Raw genomic sequence first — 23,958 nt, 5'->3', positions numbered from 1 at the left:
GTCAAGTTCGTTTTACTTTTCAGACTTGAATCATTGTGCAATAACATTGTGCAGGACGCCATAGATCAGCTAAACAACGTTAAAATGAGTAATGGTGGGGTCTGAGGTCTTCCTTCAGGTGAAACAAAAGGTTTGAGATGATGTCCTTTTAACTTTGCGTCGGTCTCTCTACAGGAGAACTGTACCTCACCACCACAGCCTACAAGGCGGTCCAGGACGATGAGCTGACTCTTGAGTCAGGAGAAAAGATTGAGGTCATCCACAAGCTCCTGGATGGCTGGTGGGTGGTCAGGTAAGCATTATACTGTACTCTTTCCATTTGTCTCTCTCTTAGAAATGTAATGAACATTGGACCACAGGGAGTTGTTTGGGGACAAAACCACACACCCACACCCACACCCACACCCACACCCACACCCACACACACACACACACACACACACACACACACACACACACACACACACACACACACACACACACACACACATACACACTATTTCTTAGTAGTTGTTGGGTGTCTTGGACAGGAAAGGAGAGGAGACAGGGCACTTCCCCTCCATGTTTCTCCAACATACTGGAGAGAAGAGGCAGGTGTCTGAGGTGGCCGTGAAGAGACCCCCACCCAGACGGTAGGTCTAAATCTCTCCCGATACCACATCTTGAAAGTATTCCAACCATTTTCGAGTGTACAATGTGTGGTGGCAGCCAATGCTGTACTATACGTTTTTTTGGCTGCAGTTTAGTCCAGCGAGCCATATCTTTCGTTGTTCTTCATTCAGTTCCATATATGAATCATCGTTAAGTAAAAGAGGAATTGGTTCCAGGGGTACAGGTTTGCTAATCATATCAGACAGAGTTAATGCCACTCATCTCCAAATGGTCATAGACCTCTGGGCAGTCCCATATCATGTGTTCAAATGTTCCAGATATATTAAGTCACAGTTAGGGCTAGATATTTACATTACATTTACATTTTTGGCATTTAGCAGACGTCTTATTCCAAAGCGACTTACAATCAATACATTTGACTAAGCAAGTGAATCATCAATCCACAAGTCGTAGCAGGAAGAGTAATCTAGCTCAGGGCCGTTGGCAGTCTCAGTGATAGAAGGAAAAAGCTAGCTAGCTAGCTAGCATGTTTCATACGGAATCATATTGTGACATTTTTTGGTGACTTTTTTTGTGCAAGGTGTCCTCATATCCTCTTTCCTTCTATCTGGTCTGGGTTCCAGGTCTACCATTCGCAACGCTCAGAGTATCCACGGCAAACGGCGCAACCGGATCAGCCAGGACGACTACCGCAGGAACAGCCGACTCTTTGTCCAGCAGAAGGGCAGCCGCCCTGCTCCGCGCACCACCACAGCCTCCACACAGCCCCCTCTGCAAGAGAAGACGTGTGAAGGTATGCAATCAGGGCACCATTTTTATACAGTATGGAATCATTCTGTGTTGGTTCACTATTAGGCCTTCATTGGTAGGGTCGTGGATTGCATCTGTGGTGACTTTATTAATGTGGGCTAATGTTGTCTTGGTGTTTGTTTGCTGTGTGCTCTCTCCCTCTTTCTCAGACAATATACCTGAGCCAGGAGGCTCTAGCCCTGGAGGTGATCTGGAGAAAGGAGGTGATCTGGAGGAAGGGGATGATTTGGAGAAAGGGGGTGAGCTGAAGAAAGGGGGTGAGCTGGAGAAAGGGGGTGAACTGGAGAAAGGGGGTGAGCTGAAGAAAGGGGCTCCCTTCATCCCACCTCGGCCCAGTCCTGAGCTCATCATGGAGCGCTGCACTGAGAACACCCGTAAGAAAGTCAGCATCAGCAAATCCACCGCAAGTTAGTTTTAGGCAGTCTGAGTTTAGGCAATGTGATCTTGTTGTATCAGTTAATGCATTGGCAAGCAGCAGTGAACTGGGTTAGTATTCTCAACGTAAGAAGAGGACAGAGGACGAAGAAACTCCAACCCAAGAGGATCGTTATTCATTTTGTTATGAGTTGGAATCAATTTAGCAGTAGTGAATGTACATGTATGCACCAAAGCTAGGTGTAGTCATGTTTGAAGTGTCTGCTTTGAAGTGTCAAGCTTTCTCATTGGTACCATGGTAACGTTTTAAAGCTTTTTGGTTGTTGTTGTTTTTTGTGAGACTATAGGCCTATGTTTCATGAGCTTGTTGCACACGAGTATGTGATTTAGGGAAACTTAAGCTTAGTTATTCTGTTATTTATTTGTAATTCATAATAAATATTACTCAGACATAATTGTGCCGTTATTTTCCTTCAGGTTGTCTGATATGCTATTGAAGTACTCTTCACACCTGATTCTAAGGAGATAATAATCCTGAGAATTAATCCTGGTGTGACGCAAACGCCAGCTCACCTGGGGGCCTCCAGAAATATCGTTACTGCCAGATAATGTCGGTCTTCAGTGGAACTGTATTCAGTAAGGATTTGACACATTAGTACATTTTATACAGTACAGTACAGTAGTACCCTTCCAGCCCAACAGGTGGCATGCTGCTTCCGACATGTGTGGTGAAAGGTCAAAGTGCACTCAGGGATGACTGCGCATGCGCATTACAAGTATGTGCTGTCATGGCGCCTTCCTTTAAAGAACACACGGCTGTCAACGTTATTGCCATTTGAATACACATACAGCGCATTCGTTTCTTAACGTTACCGTATACCGATACAATTACACGTTTTGGGCCGTTCTTTGCTACTGTGGTATGGTCAAGAAACACGTTTGAAGGACCGCTATAGGTAAGCAAAGTTCTGCACTAACGACTCGTTCGGAAAAGTCATTGCTTGTCAAATGACAGCTAGCAAGGAAACTCCATAGAGAATTCACTTCCACTTTTCTTCAAGACTCATGTCTTAGTGGCTATCTTTTCTCATAGTCTTCAAGATGTTTAGCCCCATCAGTTCCCACCTACTGCGTATCGAGTGAACGTAGTAACGTAAGATCGGTTGGGCTAATGTATATCACCTTCAAAATGCCAAACTGTTCTTATGTAATTTCTTAGGAAGCAAGAAGGAGATGGCATTGTCGTGTGTCCCACGGTGTTCCGCTGGCAGGTGTGTCAGGATTGCGCTTGGAGGTCGTACATATGCGACATCTAGCAGTGCTCCAAGGCCGCGGGAGCGGAAAGACGACGGCCCAGTGTTTCAGTACGTCGGGAAGCACAGGAAGGCCAACCACAAGGTGTTCGTATGGGGGTTTAGCTACACGGGAGCGCTTGGCATCCCCAGTTTTGTCGTTCCTGACAGTGGCACTAAGAAGCCCAGGAAATACCAGCTCACGCCTTACCGTCTGGAGACCGAACAGCAGGTAGCACTTTTCTCTAAACTCCCAAGATAGCTGTCTGACATGTGAACTCCTTGTGATAAAGATGATATGACACAGGCACCAACCCTGATCCTGTAGTAGACAGACAGAATGTGTCTACCCTTATTTGAAACTGAAGTATTCCTATCACCTAATAATACTCATAGTGCATATGGGTCAATGACTGATGAAGTGCATAAAGTTAAATGATGCATAACACATTTTCATTAATAATATATTTTATATTTTGCACCCAAAGATGTGTAAATAGGACTAACATAGATTGTCATCATTCGGTACAACCACTTTTTTTTTTTTTTTTTTTTTACAACAGATTTCTGGTTAGTACCGAATGATTATTTTTGGTTGTACCGAATTATTTTCTTCAAGTAAACAGTTAAAACAGGCACATGTTTTGCTACCTATGTGAGAACTTGACCTTGAACTTAGCAATATAAGAATTCATATTAAATAGCCTATATCTTTCTAAAATATTTCAACATTTTCAGTGTGTTTTAACGGTTGTACCGAATGATGTGATATTTGAGGACATTCATAACAGGGAATGGAAAAGTGCATTTATCAAACATTGAAGAGAGAGCTGGCTACTTTTCTTCTCACTCAGAGGGTCTGCTGCAGGGGTCTTAATGATGTCATATCCTCAGGATATTATCCTGTCACATGATGATTATCAGTTGATTTGATCCAAAAATGGTGCCTTGAAATTGGTTGCTCCGAATGATATCAGTAAAATACATTTTTCGTGACAAAAGTGATTTGAAGAAAGCAAACATTTCTACATAAAAATCCTTAACCATTTTGCAGTATATTGTTATAAACCCTTATAAAATCATGCCAGAATGTTTATATAGCCTAATAGTTGTAATATAATTTGAGATATTTTAATGGCACATTATCTGGTTGCATTTGTGTTCGGACGGTTTTATTTCGGAATTACTTTTCAACCCTAGAGCTGAAAGTGCTTGAATTTGTAACAAATCACCATAAACTATTTGTGTATTCAATAAAGGAGAGCAAATAGTGTTAGTTAATGTTATATATAATGTTATGTTATATTATAATGTTATGTATAATGTTAGTTAATGTATATATGTTAATTGTTAATTTTAGAAAATATTACATTCGGACACAAAATGTGCACGTCACGTCATTGACCCATATACTGTGGGGGGAAATCAAATTATTTTTGCAATTGAACATATTTCCATTGCAGTTATTCACATGAACTTTAGACCAGACACTGGTATTAACTCAATACAACTACACACAGTTAAAGAAATTGTAACATTCCAATCCATAAAATCCATAAAAAAAGCTATGTGCATTGAAGTCGAATGACGAAGGAAAGAAGTAGTGAACACAGTAACAAAAAGCGCTAAGCACTGTGCTAATTAGAATCAGCTGGGTTAGAGCATGTTGGTGGGTAAGTGCTTCCACTCTTTGAAAAAGGGTTTCCCACCTGTGGATGCAAGTAAACAAATCATTTGTCACCAAGCTTTCCTGCAACAAACATCTCATGACGGGTGGAGGCAAAGAGCTCTCCCAAGACCTTTGAAGATTGTTGAGCAGCGTAGTAATGGCACTGGTCAGGACAGATTTCTCAACTCCTAAATTTTCATATAAGCAGTAAGCACCATGGGGGCCTTTATCCGCAAGTGGAAGAAACATTACTCGACCATCAACTGGCCACGCACAGGAGCTCCTCACAAGATTTCTGTCCGGGCAGTCAGAAGAGTAGCCCAAGAGCCAAGGACCACTCAAGCAGAGCTCCAGAAAGACCTGGAAGCAGCGGGTACAGTTGTCACAAAGAAAACAACATGCAATGCTACAGAGCATTTGGAGAAGCCTGTAGATTACTGGGAGAATGTAGTCTGGTCAGACGAGACGACAAACTCACTTTTTCACAACAATACGGTCAACAAAACAGTCCATGTTTGGAGGAGAAATGGCTCTGCATATGATCCTAAAACAAACATACAAGTCAGTGTTTCCTCCAGGATTTTTCACATTGGTGGCGGGGTGGTCGTTTTTCGCGCGCGCAAAACAAATATAATTTCTTAAATAGCGGTTAAGTCATTAAAGCCGAGCAGGTGATTTTATATAGAAGGTGATCAAATACCAATATTGTTATGTACGACAGTATGTCATTGCAGCACTTTGTTGCACTTTACGACGTCACGTTCTGTTAGAGCTTTACGACTGTGTGTGTGTTGTCAGAATGAATGGCACTTGGCAACGGATCTCAGTTTGTATACCTGTGTGGATCTACATTTATTAGCATAACACAAACATAATAAATTAGATAGAACAACCCTGTTCATTAATGTTCATTAATGCTTGAGTTCATGTTCATGTTCGCACTGTTACTGTGTGTGCCAATGCACCCCTGTGATGCTGTGTGTGTTATTGAGACCGTTGGGAGAGAGAGCTCGGGTGAACTAAGAAAGTTGTGTATGAGATAGTTTACAATTAAACGCACAGATTACATGAGAGAAGCTATCTGTCATTATTTCAACCACTGTCCAAGTGGGGACGTTACAATACTTTCGTTTTAGAACGAAACGTTAGCCGCTAGCAGGGTTTTTAGCAGTCACCATTCTTGAGCAAAACATGATACAAACAAACATTCAAATACTCGTGTCGTCTTGATTTTTTTTTCGATTTCAATGTCTGACGCATCATTTGAAAGCTTACCATCTGTAGTTTCAGACTATGTAAACAAACGAAAAATTACGTAAGCAAATGGTTATTATTTATCTGGTATAGATACCACTGCTGCGCCGAATGTACCGCACATCCGCACCCGACATTGTAATTACCGTAATTTCTAAACGGTTTGTGCTATCGAAAAAAATCCAACTGTCCCTGAAAGCTGAGATGTTGCACTTCAACCAACATATAGGGTATTACGGTAAAATGTGACGTGAGGACATTCTCAAGGGCTCTGCACACAGCGTGCGATTTCTGTTGCGCGTCAACGTTCCATTTTGAAGTTTGAATGGAAGTCTATGAGAACATCGCATTTACCCACACACGGCCCCGATTTTAATCGCACGGCGAACATTCGATTCCATTCATTTGACAGTGCGACAAAACTCGCACGCCGTGTGCTTTGTCCCATTCAAAATGAATGGAATCGAATGTTCGCCGTGCGATTAAAATCGGGGCCGTGTGTGGGTAAATGCGATGTTCTCATAGACTTCCATTCAAACTTCAAAATGGAACGTTGACGCGCAACAGAAATCGCACGCTGTGTGCAGAGCCCTTCAGAGTCAGTTTACTCACAGTGATTGGCGGAGCGTTCAGGGACGCATGCTTTTTTTCAGTTCTCCGGTCATAATAACTCGCTGCCTTTCTGCGCAGCCTGAATCAAAGTGGATTGTCTGAATCATTTGGTGGCGGAGCAAATTCATTCGTGGCGGCCCGCCACCAATAAATGCATATAGAGGAAACACTGCAAGTGAAGTTCAGAGGTGGAAGCATCATGGTATGGGGCTGTTTCTCTTCACATGGTACTGGTGGAATCCACATTGTCCAATGGAAGATGAATGGAGCCATGTACCGGGAAATTCTTGAAGAATCTGTTGCCATCCACCAGGATGATGAGGATGAGACACGGGTGGATCTTCCAGCAGGACAATGATCCAAATTTCAATATTTAAAAACTGTCTGTGTTGAAGAATGGGCCAAAGTTTCTGATCACTGTGAGAGACTAGTGTTTTCATACAGGAAGCGTCTTGAAGCTGTCATTGGGACATCTCCACCAATGGCGCTTTTCCATTGACCAGACCGGTTCGGGTCGGCTCGGCAAGCATTTGAAAAGTTCCATATAGGTTCGGGTAGGATACATTCTCCATTATACACAACAGACCAGGAACGAGCGGCGACAGTAGGAGGAGTTAAGTGTCATAAGAGCACTTCACTTTAATAAGTGCCGGTATACAGCTCAATGGGGGGGAAATGCGATAAGAATTGTCAAAATGCAGCACTATCATGCACAGATCAGCCTTAAAACATGTAACGTTTGATATATAACGTTAGACAGGGAGCGATGTATTTCTACAGAAAGGCTGTGCTTCACACTCTCATTGCTCACTGACAGCGGGGCTCATACAATCTCCGTGTTTGTTATAGATACGAGTGCTCCGGTGTCTTGCTGGTAGTCAAATATACTTATTTATACAGCATATGGATGTTTTCGTGCCAGGGAAACGCTGGCACGAACGCAACCAGGGAAACGCTGACGTGTTAAAGGGAGCAAGACGCGAATCTAGCGGCATTTGGCTCATGACTGAACAGCGAAAATGCCTGGTCGGCACAGCTTGGGATTCCATGGAAGTGATATGGATCTATGTGTTGAAATAACAGTAATACCATGTTCATTGATAAAATTACATAAGGGATGAAAAGGGGAGATGGCAGTTTAGAAGGGGGATGATGAAGCGCACTGGACTGAGGAACAGCATAGGCAATGCACATCGCCATAATAGCGATTTCTTTGTTATGCTTGTTGTAAATAAAAGTTCTATGATGCATTGAAATGACATTCAACTAAGATCTGTTGTGGTATTTAAAAATGGCGGTTAGCGATGAAGTCTATGAACATGGGATGACGATTTCCATTGACCAATCAACGGTCTGCAGCGTCACACGTCACACACAGCCTGGCAAAAAAGTAACTTTCGCTACCCCTCGAACTAGAACTAAAAACGGCACGGGTACTATGGCCCGGTACGGGTCGGTTGGCAGTGGCTAAAGGAAAATGAACCGGGCCAGCCCGGGTCGGCCCTGTAGTGGAAAAGCGCCACAAGTATTACGTACATTTCAGTTAATTCCCCTCATTCCCCTTTATTGCAAATCATTTTTTGTTTTTATGGATTGGAGTGTGTTACAATTTCTTTAGCTGTGTAGTTTTATTGAGTTTATACCAATGTCTGGGCTAAATTCAATGTGAATAGCTGCATTAAAGCATTTTTTATTTTTTTATTTTTAAGTAATAGCTATTAATAATATAATAGTTATTTCCCCCACTGTATGTTTTGACCTCTCATACTGTAAGCTCATTTTGCTGTGCATTTAGCAGGAAAGCTTAGGCTACTTATAATGCAAATTGACACTGAAATCGATATTTTATATCAACGTTTAGGATGCAAGCCTGTTAAAATATGACTTTGACTGACTCCCGTCACCTCCTCAGATCTCCTCTGCAGCGTGTGGATACGGCTTCACGCTCCTGTCCTCCTCCACTAAGGACCTCACTAAGGTGTGGGGCATGGGCCTCAACAAAGACTCTCAGCTGGGCTTCCAACGCACCCAACACGACCGACGTAAGAGACTCTTAAGCCGAATGCACACGGCGTGTAATGCAATGTCGCACAACAACATTCTACGACAACAATCGCTTCTCAATGCACACGGTGTGCGACCGACGTCACACAACAACATTCGATTCTCAATTCACACCACCCAGGTCCCACCAGGCAGGCTGATCACTATAGGCTCTACCAATCCTACCCAATATTGCTTGCCTTGCTTCCACAATTTCTACAATATACAACTGGGCATTTTGTGCTTACATGCTTGATTATTATTATTATGTAATATAGGTGTCTTGTAATCCCATATGAGATGGGCCGTGTAGCTATGTGGCATGACACGCCTTCCCACGTTTTATACATTAATGGTGACACAATGGTTAAATAAATTACTTGGTTAACTTGTGACACACATCAATGTCAGGCTACATTTTTCGTTGGTTAGTCATCTCAGGTAGCTCGCTACTTAGCTAACGTAACTTGCCAGAGAAATTGCTCCAAGCTTGGTCAGTTTTGATCGTATCTTTATACCATAACTGGGGTCGAAGAGCTCCCTGTGGCTTTGAATTAGTGTCATCAGCTTGTCATCGTCCATGTTGGCTGTAAGTTGTATAAAGTTACCGGTAAATTAACGTACAGTAGAGTAAATATACATTTTGGGTTGCCAGACGTCCGGTTTTCAGTGGACAGTCTATACAACGTGTGTACAATTTGGCTGGTCATTCAGTCGTGCTAGATTAGAAATCTGGCAACCCCGTGCAGCCAAAAAAGGATATCGTAGATTTTTGAGTAAACTAAGGGTACGTTACTTGCTCAAGGATTTACGATAGACATTTTGGCTGCACAATACCAAATACAAATAACAATGACAATACTTTTTTTTTAAAGATTTTATTCACATGTTAATGTATGCCATCATGTTAAATAACTTAATACTGTGGTGGGTTGACATCACCCACGGAAATATGGGTTGAGAGTATTGTTCCGCACGGACAGTTTAATGCGTGGTACCCGAGTTGTTTATTCAGTTCTACTTACTGCTTGAGTGTGTTGTTGACAATCGTTCATGTCCTTCATTAAACGTGTAGCTTTGTAATTTGATACGACTCCCGTCTCTTGGCACTACAATACCCTAAGCACATATTTTATACTCTCGCAATGTAGTTGCCATTTTGGTGACGACGGCCCACGTCAAACTCCTGTCTGTTCACCCTGAAGTAAGTTGTCTGGAGCCAGCGGTCCTCCTGTACACTACAGCCTCAACTGTTGTACCAAGTTGAACTCTCCTTTCATTGTGAGAAATGTCATAGACCCACAACCAACTGCCCCGTTATGGAAAATTAGTTGATGCAAGCTAGCTGTCTATGACCGAAAGACGCGTTTAAAATGTATGCTCCAGTCTCTCTCCCCGTTATGAGTGACTCAATTAATTTAGATACACCAGTTGAAGTTTCCCAATTTTCCCATTGTGATGTGGATAGGGATGGGACGATTATCGTTGTTATCGTTAATCGCGATAAAAACACCCGTGATAACTTAATCGTGGAGAATTTTAATTATTTAAATAATCGTCATAATCGTATGTTATGAATAAACTGTGTTTAACAAATGTCTGGCGCTATTTTTCAGCCTAGGCGACATTACTTTTGCAGTCAAGTTAGCGACTGTTACTGTAATATAATTGCTATTCCTCACATGAGCCGTGCGCGAATATCCTCACAGAACTTGTCTCGCGCTATTGTTCAGCCTGCATGGGTAACGTTACTGTCAAGTCAGCTTTGTCAGTCAGTCACTAGGTAACGTACGCTAGCCTACTCACCATGGCTGGTGAAAAACTTTAGACGGGATACTGTCATTTGCCTACCTTGCTATTACTAGGCAGTGACAGTCTATGGCTGCAAAAGGCACGGTCGCCCCTAAGCTTTAGCAAATATATTGTGGTTTACTTAATACTGTTCAGCACTTGAGGTTACATGCAATGCATGACTTGTGCTATCTAGGCTACAGGGCTTGACATTAAGCTTTTTCAGGTACTTGTCCTTCGGACAAGTGAACTTATCTTTTACTTGTCCGAGAGCTCAAGTTACTTGTCCAAATCCAAAGATTTTGAAAAAGCAATAATATGAATAATAATATATTATACTCTCACCGGCCACTTCATTAGGTACACCTTTTCAACTGCTTGTTAACGCAAATATCTAATCAGCCAATCATGTGGCAGCAACTCAATGCATTTAGGCATGTAGACATGGTCAAGACGATCTGCTGAAGTTCAAACCAGCATCAGAATGGGAAATAAAGGTGATTTAAGTGACTTTGAACCTGGCATGGTTGTTGGTGCCAGACGGGCTGTTATGTGATATTATAGTGTCAATATGGACCAAAATCTCTGAGGAATGTTTCCAGCACCTTGTTGAATCTATGCCACAAAGAATTAAGGCAGTTCTGAAGGCAAAAGAGGGGGTCCAACCCCAAGGTGTGCCTAATGAAGTGGCCAGTGAGTGCATGTGTATGCAAATAACACATTTGACTACTATTGATTTGATAATGATGTATCCTTAATTTTCAAATGTATTCAATATTTTGTAATTATTTAAAAACGTAACCCCTAACCCTAACCCTTTTAGATTAAGATTGGCCACAAAAGGGATGAATATCTAGGAATATTTACAAAAAATGTTTGTAACTATAGTCTCTCCCCAATGGAAGCAATCTTATTTGCTAGCTTTTGGATAGTAGCCTATCCTATATTCAAATTGAGAAATCTATAATTAGTGTCATTCTGAAGTTCGTATTGCGATGTGCTGGTCTTAAAACTTCAAACCTAAAATATACGATCGCATCGAACTACATGAAAATAAGCGGCATTGAGAAGAAGCGAATATGCGCATGTTCACGTGAATGGCACTAGTGACAGGAGACCCACAACACTATGGCTGCGTTCGTAAACTCGCTCTGGAATCTGATCAGCACTCATGGAATGCCTTTTGTCCAATCACGTCTTTATGACGTTGAACGCAGTGTGCGCACTGGCGCTCTGAGCGAATTTACGAACTATGACGATGACGAACTATGAGAGACTGAAATAGCGAGAATGAGGCGCGGCATCGCTTTGCTTGCTATTTTTTTTTACTATTCAGATCGGAAGGAGGAATTCATGTTTGCAGATATTAATATTAATTAGACATAATATTGATTTCTTTTTTTGTTTTGACTTGTCCATCGGACAACTGCAGGAGGAAGTCCACTTGTCCGAACATAAAATGTACTTGTCCCGGACAAGCGGACAAGCCTTAATGTCGAGCCCTGGGCTAAATACAATTATGAAAGCGGCAAGTAGCAGGTGTGCGCATCAAAGGCATTAGGCACGTAACATCCACGCTGTATAAACACATGACAACCGTCCGTTATTTCCCGAACTTTGCCCGAACCCCCCACGAGGACCCGGGGAACAACGGTACGCTACCCGCGGCTGCTATCAGACTGGCCGCGGGAGTGAGTGTTGAGGGAGAGAGGAGACGGCAACCCTCGCTCGCCATAGACTGTATCCCTACTCGTCTCTCCTGAGCACGGTTGTAACGTGAACCGTGGAATACGGGATATGTTAGATGCTGTACAGTAATTCCCCAAATGACCAGAAAAGGAAGTTAGATTTGTCGCTGGTCGCTTTTGACTAAGTAAGTCGCCAAGGGGCTCTGGAAGTTGGCAACACTGGGAGTGCGTTCTTTAAACTTCCTTGGGTACGTTAATGAAAGGTGCTGATTGGCCGAAAAGGAGTTAGGTCAATCAGCACTCGATTGCTCTTTCTTAAGGACCCGGATTATGGCCAGAGATATGTGCCACTAGAATCTGAATTTGAATTACTGACTTAAAATGTCATAAAAATACAACAAAATCTAAGTTAAAGTGATTACAGTGTGTTTTATTGGCATTCAAAACAAAACAAAAAATCATTTTTAAAATAAAAAAATATTTTGTTTTAATTCTCGCGATAATATCGTGGATCGCGATTATTTTGCCCACGATAATCGTGACATGACATTTTCTAATCGTCCCACCCCTAGATGTGGACCATCGCACAACGAAATTCGATATTTAGCAGTGCGACAGAATGTCCTGTGCTGTGCATTGTCTCATTCATAACAATGGAAGCGATAACATTTTGTCTGTCGCACGACCCAAAAAAATCTGTTGCACGACAAAATCGCACGCTGTGTGCTTTAGGCTTTACACTCCCTCACTCCCACATCCTCCACAACATTTAATCTTTTGCCATTTAGCAGACACAAGTACATTTGTCTAAAATAAGTGAATCATCTATACATCAGTCATCATCTATGGTAGGACCAGGGGCCATTGGCAGTCACAATGCTAGAAGGAAGTAAGGATTATTTCACAAGCACCCTCTTCACACCTGGGTTGTTGCAACTGCATCAAGCACTCTCATAGACTTCACAGACTTCACACTTAGATAGTTGCAACTGCAACTTGAGGCTTAAGCGCGATGGGTGGGGTCATTTGACCTAGTGAGTAAAAGAAAGATTCTACCTTTGCACTCCATCAAATTTCAGGACCCTCCTTTCATGACTTTTCCTAGATATGTGCGTTCTACCACCGTTACATTTTCCAAATCTAGCTAGTAAAAAGCGATTTTGCAGTATTTCTGTGTTTCTCTGTGTTTGCGCTAGTATTTGGCCGCCATCTTATTTTTTCCAAGGCTGCAATTCTCTTCCATATCAGCAGAGGTCGCAGGGGGACACTAAGAAGTGAATAAGATGTGTTTATGTTACAAATATCAATCTTATTCACTGAATCTATATGCTGAATTAGACAATATACACATACACATATAGCACTAGTGATGACATATTAAGGTATATGTGCAGTTCTGAAATGATAAACTGTACAATATGTCTCCCAATCCCTTTCGGATTTGAAATGTTGCAGCTGAAGCCGGCTTTCCACAGTGGAGTTTACCCAAGTTACATACGCAATAGTGATGGGATATTATGATATCTCTACAGACAGTTATGAATGATAAACTGTACAGTATGTCTCCCAGTTGTGTGTTGCACACTATACCACAGCAAAGTAATTGCAGTAACCTACATGTGATTATGTCTGTAAACATCAACACATTTTCATGCATCATGGAACAAATCAAATTATATTTATAATACAGTATATAATGTGTATGTGTATTTTGCCGCTGGATAATTATTGTTAGAGATGCTCCGATCTGATCGGCGCCGATCGATATCGGCCGATATGCCCTTAATCGGTTTTGATCGGAGTTCTCAAAACGGCCGATCAAACACGGCCGATCAGTTTACATAGAGAAATGGCGTCGCCAGTCTGGCAATATTACACAGTGTCGGAAAGAGACAACAAATATTCAGTTTGTAATGCCTGCTCAAGAAATACCTCGCGGAGGAACGCACGCAAGGACTTTCAATACCACGAATATCATACGGCATTTGCTGCGTTCGTCGATTCGCTCCGAGAGCGCCGAAGCGCACACTGGGCTCGACGTCATAAAGGGACAGAGTGCTTTGATTGGACGAGAGGCGTTCCACGAGTGCTGGTCAGAGTTCCAGCGCGACTTCACGAGCGTAGTGTAGGTAGTGTTCAGCGACGTCATGTGACCCCGCGAGCAGGAAGTCACTAAGCTAGGCTAAGGCCCATAGCAACAACAACTATTAGCGCGCGAGTTTTAGGTCTTCCTCTGTGCACCTTGCACAAGTGTAGATAGCGAGCGACTTTTCAGCATAGCAGGACATATTTTAGATGATAAGAGGAACAGGCTGAGTGCCAAAAACGCTGAGATGCTTGTATTTCTCAAGGCTAATCTGCCAGTGATGCTGCTTAATCAGAAGTAAGGTTTGAGTCTGAAATCTCCTTTGGTGCAATGTTGTTTTGTTTAATTGATTATTGCTGACTTGCTGTCTTATCTCCTCCTAAATATGACTTGAAACTGACTGACTTGAAACAGTATTTTATATTTGGCTATAGCCTGTTTATGTTGCAGTTTAGTTTGGGTATGTTTATTGTTCCTCAGGAAAGCTACAGTATAAGCTCCAAGTTTTCTAAGAGCCCCTAGTTCCTCTTATTCGAGTGGAATGTTGCACATTTGATGTGACAGTGTACATTTTATTTATTGATTTTTATTTTCACATTTTATTTGTTTTTCCTGAAGTAAGCTACAGGTGGTTGTGAATTCAATAAAACAGATGGTTGTCAATTCATGATACTTTCTCATCTCCTAATTTCATTTGAATACTTAATATACAATGTCAATGGTGTTAAGAATAATTAAAAACATAAATAATGCTACACAATAAATAGAATGCTTCAATTGCCATTTTCGATCGGATCGGCAGATCGGCAGATCACTGATTCCAGTGATCGGTGATCGGTGATCGGCACCAAAAACCCTGATCGGAGCATCTCTAATTATTGTGTTGTACTATGCCAGTTTTTCTTGCCACAAATGTCAGTATTTGCTTGCCATGACAACAATGTGACGGATACATTTCCATCTTGCTTATGTTGTGATCAAAGTCGCGTAAAATGATGTGCGTTGTGCGAGAATGACACTATTTACATCGCTGTCAATTTTCAAATAATGCAAGTGTATTTATAGCTACGTTTCTATTTATGATGTTCCCATAAGCATAATAGTTAACAACAAGCCCATATTTCAATAAAACAACCCAGATGCACACTTCTTATTACAAGATGAACAAAAGTGGGATGGTCGAGTCGATCAAATGGTTAAATAGACAGCAAAGTGTTTATTACACCCCGTCCATTCATTAAATACACGTACATTCATACTTTTATTATTGATTATTGCGCAATATCAAAACCCGTTTTCGCTCACATAATTGGCAAGTTGTGTCTGCGGTAACAGGTGGAAGTTCCACTGCATTGTAGCGCTGGATAAACATTAATTGTTTGTGATGGTGGTGGGCATTGATTAAAAAAAAAAGAAACAGCTTCACACTTTTACAAATGTTTTTACAATGTGCATTGTACAGTACACTCACTCATAGCCTGCTTTACTTTGACTCTATTCACATGACTTAAAAATTAGTGGGGGATTTTTCATGGCCTGCATCTGATGCCTGTGGTTGTCTGTGAATGAGTAGGTTGTCTGTGACGAATGAGTGAGTTGTCTGTGAATGATGAGGTTGTCTGTGAATGAGGAGGTTGTCTGTGAATGAGAGGGTTGTCTGAGTGAGAGGGTTGTCTGTGAATTAGAGGGGTTGTCTGTGAATGATGAGGGTTGTCTGTGAATGAGGAGGTTGTCTGAGTGAGAGGGTTGTCTGTGAATGAAGGGGTTGTCTGTGAATGACGAGGGTTGTCTGTGAATGAGGATGTTGTCTGTGAATGAGGGGGGTTGTCTGTGAATGAGGGGGGTTGTCTGTGAATCAGGAGGGTTGTCTGTGAATGATGAGGGTTGTCTGTGAATGGGGAGGTTGTCTGTGAATGACGTGTTGCCTACCACAGATGTTGTTCCTGCCTTGTGTTCCCTGTGTAGATAAGAGCTATGACTACATGCTGGAGCCCTCCCCGGTGGCCCTGCCCCTGGCCCTCCCCCAGCAGACCCGCGTGCTGCAGGTGGCGTGCGGACGGGCCCATTCCCTGGTGCTCACCACAGAGGGGGGTAAGACCCAACACATTCCCTGGTCTCACCACAGAGGGGGGGTAAGACCCAACACATTCCCTGGTGCTCACCACAGAGGGGGGTAAGACCCAACACATTCCCTGGTGCTCACCACAGAGGGGGGTAAGACCCAACACATTCCCTGGTCTCACCACAGAGGGGGGTAAGACCCAACATGGCAGCTGGCAGAAACATAGCCAGAGATGGTATGAGTGGGAATATGACTCGATGAAATTTCATCGAGACTAGCAAGGACATATAGGGTGCGTTCGTAAATACTCTCTGAGAGCCCCGGAGTGCACCCGGGGGGGTGCTCTCTGACCGTTCGGGAAACAAACTGATTTCAGTTGAAACCAGAGCGCTCAGAGCAGATTTACGAACGCACCCATAGAGAGTAATGGTCTTGTGGCAGTTGGAAAAGTCAATTGGAATTTTTCGGTTCTGTTCTCCTCAGTCAGGTTTTGATTTGAATGTCTGAACATTCCAGACTTGTATGAGCGGTTATTTGTTTGTCCTGCTGAACCGGCCCACAGGGGTGCAGATCACGGCACCCCTATAATGTTTTGGAAATATTGACGCTAGCAACACCCCCCATGAACATCAATAATATCAACGTTGGTCCGGTCCACTATTTTTAGCCCATCCGCATGAGTCCATGTGTAATCTGAATCCTGACTGTGTATGCATTTTGCTGGAAAATAGGCTTAAGGCAATGTCATTGCTGAAGGAAGAGTAAAAGTATATTCATGGCATTTTGACATAAAAACAAACAAACCACAAAAAACAACCTCAACAATTATTCCACGTTAATGTTTTCCGGGTCAATGTAATCCATCTTGAATATGAGTTGCATTGCTGTCGTAGGTAGGCCTGTACACAGGTCCTGTGTTATGCTCCGACTGTGCTATCGTTTTCATTCTCCTCCAATGATTTGAGAACTCTGAACCAAACATGCCCTGGGAGCACACAAACTCCCACAAGTTTCTCCCTCTTTCCTGATCCCTTTCTCTCGTTCTCGTTCTCTCTCTCTCTCTCTCACCCACTTCAAAGTGTTCAGTCTAGGGAACAATGCCTATGGCCAATGTGGGAGGAAGATAGTTGAAGATGAAAACTACAGGTGGGCCTCTCTTTCTCTCTCTTTCACACACACACACACACACACACACACACACACACACACACACACACACACACACACACACACACACACACACACACACGCAGTTGATAAAACCCAAACGGGCATGTGGATGCAAGAGAATGTCTCCCCCTCTGCTGTTGTCCTGCTACAGTGGTGTATATTGAGTCATGCTAATGAGTCATACTGTGAAATGGATGCAGGCTGCAGATGTATTCTCCCCCTCCACTGCTCTGACTGATTAGGTGTCTGGAGTTGAAGAACAATCCTATTAACCATGTGTTTTCACTTCTTTAAAAGGACTACCGTATTTTCCGCACTATAAGGCGCACCGGATTATAAGGCGCACCTTCAATGAATGGCCTATTTTAGAACTGTTTTCATATACAGGGCGCACCGGATTATAAGGCGCATAGAATAGAAGATACTGCAGTCAAACGTTTGACTGGGGTTGCGTTACGCCCAAGCTCCACCTACTGCGTTGCGTCACCTCTCCATCGGTGTTGTGTCAACTTCCCGTTGTCCATGCTCCACCTGAGCGTTGTCACCGTCAATGTTCTACCTGCTCCACTGTCAAAAATATATATTTTTCCACCTCAAGTATCAGCCGTTCGTCATCCATTTTTGCAACAAGTGTCAAGGACCTGCGGGGATTCACAGCTGACTCTCGTGAATAGCAATTCGCAATAGCTGCGACCACGAGATATAGAGTAGTTAGCTACAAGCATTTTCAATCTGGTATTATCTCTATTAGTGGATTAACCGCTGTGGTGATTCAACAGCTGATAAAAATACATCAAGTAGACTACAAACAGAGCAAAACAAGAAAACAACACCAGAAAACAACCAATAGGCTATACAATTATAACCAACAACCAATATGTGACAGCTCCTGGTGAAATGTGCAACGTAATTTTTTTTAAGCAGTTTTTACACATGCTTAAACTACAGATTGTAAGCTTTCAAATGATGTGTCATACATTCAAATCAGAGACAGATTGAACACGACAGGCGTATTTGAATGTTGGTTCACCTCAAACACTGAATGGGAGAAAAAAAGTGACTCTGAACGCAGCCACAGCTACGAACGCTGCTAACAAAACACATCGCTACGAAGGTCTCAACTGTATTTTAATAACATGACAACATGCTGGGAGAACATCGACATGCTAAAAACACATAACTACACATAACTAGATGAACACACAGTTCTTGCTTTTGAACACGAGCTAAAACGAAAGTATGTTTACAAGTCAACCCTCCCTTACCGGTAGCCTCCGGCAAACGAGAATAATGAATCCAATACACAAATTATAAGTGTTTAGTGATCGTTAAACTGTTGTTTATTATATCAAGTGGGTACTTTAAAACTTCAAGTTGAAAGCACCAAGAAGGACCGCCTCGAAATTCATCGATGTTCATGTCCCGTGCTAGCGCTGTTGCCTTCATTCGAATAGTGACTGTAGAGACGCTTCTACTTGCGGCTCTCTGTTCAACAACCCACTGTTCGAGTTTGTCCTCTAACTGTGTCTAACTGTGGCCATCTCGCTTTGTTCCCTCGGAAACTCTGTTTAGTCTTCTTTACTTGGGGTCTTTATACACTCACAAGTGGTGTGGGACTGTGAGTAAGCACAGTACCGGTGTTTACTGATTACCGTAATGCTGCAAGCGGTGCGGCTTTGTAGTTTACCAGTCGTACTGAAACATTTTGACAGAGCGCCTTGAGCGCCGTGTACAACCAGTATGGATTAACCAATTGATCCATATATAAGGCGCTCCGGATTATAAGGCGCACTGTCGGTTTTTTTGAAAATTAAAGGCTTTTAAGTGCGCCTTATAGTGCGGAAAATACGGTACTTTAGAGCAAATGCTGTTCCCAGATGAGGATGTTCTCAGGGCTGTTTGAATAGGACATGTTTGTCAGTGAAAGGACTGACGTATCGATGCAAAATACAACATTTCTGGAGGGACAAGCCACCCTGTGTAAGAGACTGATGTCTCTCTCTCTCTCTCTCTGTCTCTCTCTCTGTCTCTGTCTCTCTCTCTCTCTGTCTTTCTCTCTCTGTCTCTCTCTCTCTCACAGTGGTAGTCACGTCATTCACAAGATGGAGGGCTTTGACAGCGCGGTCACCCAGGTGCGTTTCCTCCGCTCCCCCTCCTCCCCTGGTGTCAGGGGGACAGGAGCCTCAGTGATGGATTGACTTATCTAAATAGGCTGTGTCTCTATCCTCGCCCGACATTTAAGCCATCAGAAAGTGCACGCAGCAGACTGCGCTGGTGACTAATGACCCCGGGTGCCCGTTCTGTCCTCCAGGTGGCGTGTGGGCAGGACCACAGTCTGTTCCTGACCGAGACGGGCAAGGTGTACGCCTGTGGGTGGGGGGCAGACGGACAGACGGGTAGGCTGGTACACACACTCACACTCACTCACTCACTCACGCGCACACTCACTCACTCACTCACTCACATACACACACTTGCAAGGGGCACTTATTATTCATTAAACTGGCCTGCTGTGTTTGTGCTGTGCTTTCTCTTTTCTTCAGATATCCCTAGTCAGTTAATTGTTAGTAGGATTAGCGTGTTTTACTTACTAAGTAGCATCATATAGTCTGAACAACCTGAGCTCCTGAGAGATTTACCGCTGGTTGACCTGACTCATAGCGCTGACACATCCTGTACTGTATTGTCAAGCCTGATTTGCAGTGTGTACGCAGTAGAAGTCACATCAAAATTTAACTCACCGAATCCATTGCCTTGCAACATTTTGGCTTGACTAGCGAGTGTGTCATTGGTTTTGAATACGTGTTTTGAATCAATGCTCTTTTTAAAGGTGATTTTGAAAGAAGTGCCCCACCCACAAATGAGCTTACATTTTCGGGGGGCCAATTTATTTCCATACTATATATGTTTTCAGAAACATTCGGGTCGGTCGCCAACTCGTTCCCCGTCTCACCAGCTGCCGTCCCCTCTGTCTGCAGGTCTGGGCCACCACCACATGTCCCCCAGGCCCGTCTGTGTGGCGGGGGACCTGGCCGGGGTGAAGGTGCAGCAGGTCACCTCCTACGGAGACTGCAGCCTGGCCGTGTCCTGCGAGGGCCAGCTCTACGGCTGGGGCAACTCAGAGTACCTGCAGCTGTCCTCCGTCACCCAGTCTACGCAGGTGAGACGCCTGGCTTCATAGTGGGGGGGGGGGGGGGTGGGGGTGGTGGCCCACCACGGCCCAGCTTATTGACATGTTGAGTTTTCATGGGCACTCAACAGAGGTTCTAGCAGGAGTACAAACTTGTCACCTTTCTGCTAAATTAGCCGTTTTTATTCAAAATAGGTCATCCACGCGAATCATGTAGATCGGGTAGATGTAGATAGGGGGGGAGGGGTTGCTACGTCTCATCAAAGTCACATGATGACTATTCTTCTAACTAATCTTCCTGTCCGCTAAACTCGGCTGCTGTTGAAATAGCTTTTAGCTTCATGCAGCTAGGTACAATTCTAGACAGTGTGGAGGTTTCAGTAAGCAACGTGTTTTCAACATAATTACGTGGGTGTTAAGGTTAGGACCGCTGCTGAGACCACCATTAGTGCTAGCGCTATCCATTTAGAACCATTAGTGCTATCGATTTAGCACCGTTAGTGCTAGCGCTTTCACTGTTCTAGACCAGGGGTGTCAAATTCAAACTTACTGAGGGCCAGGCTGAGGTTTGTGAGTAAAATCTGGGGCCAGACATTTTAGTACAATGATATCGAAGAAATATAAGTAGGCTAGTAACTGTATTAAATAAAACAATATTGCATGGATTTACAGATATTATCAAATAACCATGAAATATTATGCTTTTTCCATGTTTATGGGTAATTCTTACCGGCAAAACTGATTAATAAAGCAAAATAGTATTTATCAAGTGCTGAACAATGTTTTGTATAAAATGATAACTGCACAATTCCATTTGCATCACAGTAGCCTACTTGTGTCTGTAAAGCCCAATGCACACGGCGTGCGATATTGTCGCAGGACAACATTCGATTCTCCATTCACACCCACTCACTTCGGTGGTGTGAATGGAGAATCGAATGTTGCCGTGCGACAAAATCGCACGCCGTGTGCATTGGGCTTAACACTAACATACTGTCTTTGTTACCAGCATTGATTATTAAAGCAAAATAGCATTTATGAAATGCTTAACCATTTATAAAATAACTAGTTTTTATACTTTTTCTTGTTAAATAAAATTGGGTTCAGCTGCTCACCTAAACACTACCTCACTAAGTAGAATCACTACCTCACTAAGTAGAATCACTACCTCACTATGTAGAATCACTACCTCACTATGTAGAATCACTACCTCACTAAGTAGAATCACTACCTCACTAAGTAGAATCACTACCTCACTATGTAGAATCACTACCTCACTATGTAGAATCACTACCTCACTTCTGATTTAACATGACTTCCTGTATAAACCACGCCCACTTCCGGTATTCTATCTGAATACAGATCCAGATACAGGTGGGTCAAAGACGTGGCATGTCAATGTTGTTGTCCAAAGCATATTTATAATGTTACTCACTACAACACTACATTATGTTCCTCAACTCTCCCCTCTTTAGTTACTCATATGAGTATTCATTGTAAGAAATTAAAATGTAAGGAGTTAGCTCAAAAGTACCAAACTGTCCTTCCTGGGTAACGTCCCGACTTAAAATGTAACTACAAAAATATGCCAAAAAATATATAAAAGCATTAATTATATTATATTAATTATCTACCTGGGCATAAGTGTGTTGATGTTTGCAATGATACCTCCAAATATAGTAACAATACTAAGCTTATTTACATTTTGCATATTTTTTTTTTTAACATTATAAATATGCTTTGGACACCAAAATAGACATGCCACGTCTTTACCCAGGTACAGATAACGACGTCTCTGTACACCTCTCATACCCACCAGAGCTGGCCTTCTGGTAGGCTGCAAAAACTGCCTTTTTGTTTGGGTGTTGAGATCGTCTTTTTCTCTCGTCAGCTCAACTGTCCACGCGTCCTTCCCTTTAAGGGAGTAGGCAAGGTGACCCAGGCGGCGTGCGGAGGCACACAGGTGGCCATTCTGAACGGTGGGTTCCATTCTGCCACCTCGCCCCTTTCCCCTGGCTCCTACCCTTTCAATGTGCAGAGATAGAAAGGTCTGGAATGTTTTGAGCAAAAATGTCAGAAGCCCTAATTAGGCCATATGAAGCCTAGGTTTGGGTCTGGAATAAATCATTGTTACAGCCATGTATATAAACGTCACTAAAGGAAAGATTTGTCTTCGTAGAGAGAGGGGAGGTGTTTGTATGGGGATACGGCATCCTTGGAAAAGGCCCTAATCTGTCTGAATCCCAAACCCCCGAGCTGATCCCTCCTACGCTGTTCGGCCGCACAGAGTTTAACCCCTCGGTGACCGTCAGTCGCATCCGCTGTGGGCTGAACCATTACGCTGCCGTCACAGGTGAGCTGTGTGTTTCAGAACCATGTTGGACTTTTGACTTCTGACTTCAGTTGCACTCCAGTACCCTAAAGTTGCACACAATCCAAAATGAGGCCTCATTTTCACATCAACCAACTTTACACCGTTTAGTATATACTGAAATGCATGTACGTTTTTGGGGGGATTTGGAGAAGGTGTTAATCATACTTTTAAGCGGGTCGTTGTCGATTGGGTGTTGACGAAGTGTGTGGTTCCAGACGGAGGAGAGCTGTTTGTGTGGGGGAAGAACGTGCGAGGGTGTCTGGGTATCGGGAAGAAAGGAGACCAGTACTTTCCATGGCGGGTAAGTCTGCAGACATTAAACACACCCGATCGTTAATTCACGATCATTGTCTCTAATTAAATGGATAATTAACCTCACGCCAATTGCATGCCTTTGAAAGGTTGAAGTCTATGCTGTGTTGGAGGTGTGTTGGAGGTGTGTTTCAGGTGTGTTGTTGTGTTTCAGGTGACCGTGCCCGGTCACGTGGTGGATGTAGCGTGTGGGGTCGACCACATGGTGACGCTGGTCAAGTCACTCTTCTGAGCCTCTACCCAGCAGAGGGACTGTGCATGCTGCCCTCAGAGACCCCCCCTTCCCCCCAGGAGGTCCAACCCTGTTGGCCTTATGTCCTGCGGACTGGAGCGAAGGCCTGAAGCCAGAGAGCCAGCTGTTCTCTGCGGGCGGCGGACCCTCCATTGAAGCTGCCCCCCCGTGTCTCCGGCACAGCTAGGCCGAGATGGAAGTCTGGGCTCAAAGGCAACAGTCTGGACTCTAGAGCAAAGGCTGTTTCACTTCTCTTCAGACAGTCTCGGGTGGAGCAGCGGCAACAAAATGGACTCTGTGGAGCCATGGGAAGGCTGTTCATGTTCCAAAATGGACTCTGTGGAGCCATGGGAAGGCTGTTCATGTTCCAAAATGGCGGTTGACTGAACCTCCGCCACGGTCGTTTTACCTTTACTGTTGGCGTGTTTAAAATAGCACTAACTCGT

At 43.3% G+C, this 23,958-nt stretch overlaps 2 protein-coding genes across 2 annotated transcripts in view; both read left to right on the top strand.

The window, feature by feature from the left end:
* ncf1 (neutrophil cytosolic factor 1) overlaps positions 1-2,940 on the top strand; it is a gene marked incomplete at its 3' end in the record, with an annotated part of 8,701 nt that extends 5,761 nt beyond the window's left edge. Inside the window, exons 8-12 of the mRNA XM_080529324.1 lie at positions 175-292; positions 531-632; positions 1,236-1,405; positions 1,572-1,829; positions 2,891-2,940. Coding sequence (XP_080385450.1) covers positions 175-292; positions 531-632; positions 1,236-1,405; positions 1,572-1,829; positions 2,891-2,940 — 698 coding nt within the window. The remainder of the gene's footprint in view (positions 1-174; positions 293-530; positions 633-1,235; positions 1,406-1,571; positions 1,830-2,890) is intronic.
* Positions 2,613-23,958, top strand: rcc1l (RCC1 like). Its single transcript, XM_080528714.1, has 12 exons — positions 2,613-2,753; positions 3,017-3,321; positions 8,537-8,666; positions 16,198-16,323; positions 17,374-17,440; positions 19,545-19,596; positions 19,776-19,860; positions 20,443-20,624; positions 22,486-22,573; positions 22,774-22,947; positions 23,184-23,269; positions 23,435-23,958. Exons 2-12 carry the CDS (start codon positions 3,031-3,033, stop codon positions 23,510-23,512), a joined length of 1,359 nt encoding a protein of 452 aa, XP_080384840.1. The 5' UTR covers positions 2,613-2,753; positions 3,017-3,030; the 3' UTR covers positions 23,513-23,958.

This window comes from Nansenia antarctica, assembly GCF_963989245.1.
Source record: "Nansenia antarctica genome assembly, chromosome: 4".
NCBI classification, from domain to species: domain Eukaryota; kingdom Metazoa; phylum Chordata; class Actinopteri; order Argentiniformes; family Microstomatidae; genus Nansenia; species Nansenia antarctica.
This window is presented reverse-complemented; position numbering and strand designations above follow the sequence as displayed.

Bases quoted from the DNA above. Each gene is read 5' to 3' on its own strand.
- rcc1l (XM_080528714.1), top strand. From the start codon at position 3,031: ATGGCATTGTCGTGTGTCCCACGGTGTTCCGCTGGCAGGTGTGTCAGG. The intron at 19,597-19,775 runs GTGCGTTTCCTC...TCTGTCCTCCAG, and splicing joins TTGACAGCGCGGTCACCCAG to GTGGCGTGTGGGCAGGACCA. The intron at 20,625-22,485 runs GTGAGACGCCTG...TTCTCTCGTCAG, and splicing joins CCGTCACCCAGTCTACGCAG to CTCAACTGTCCACGCGTCCT.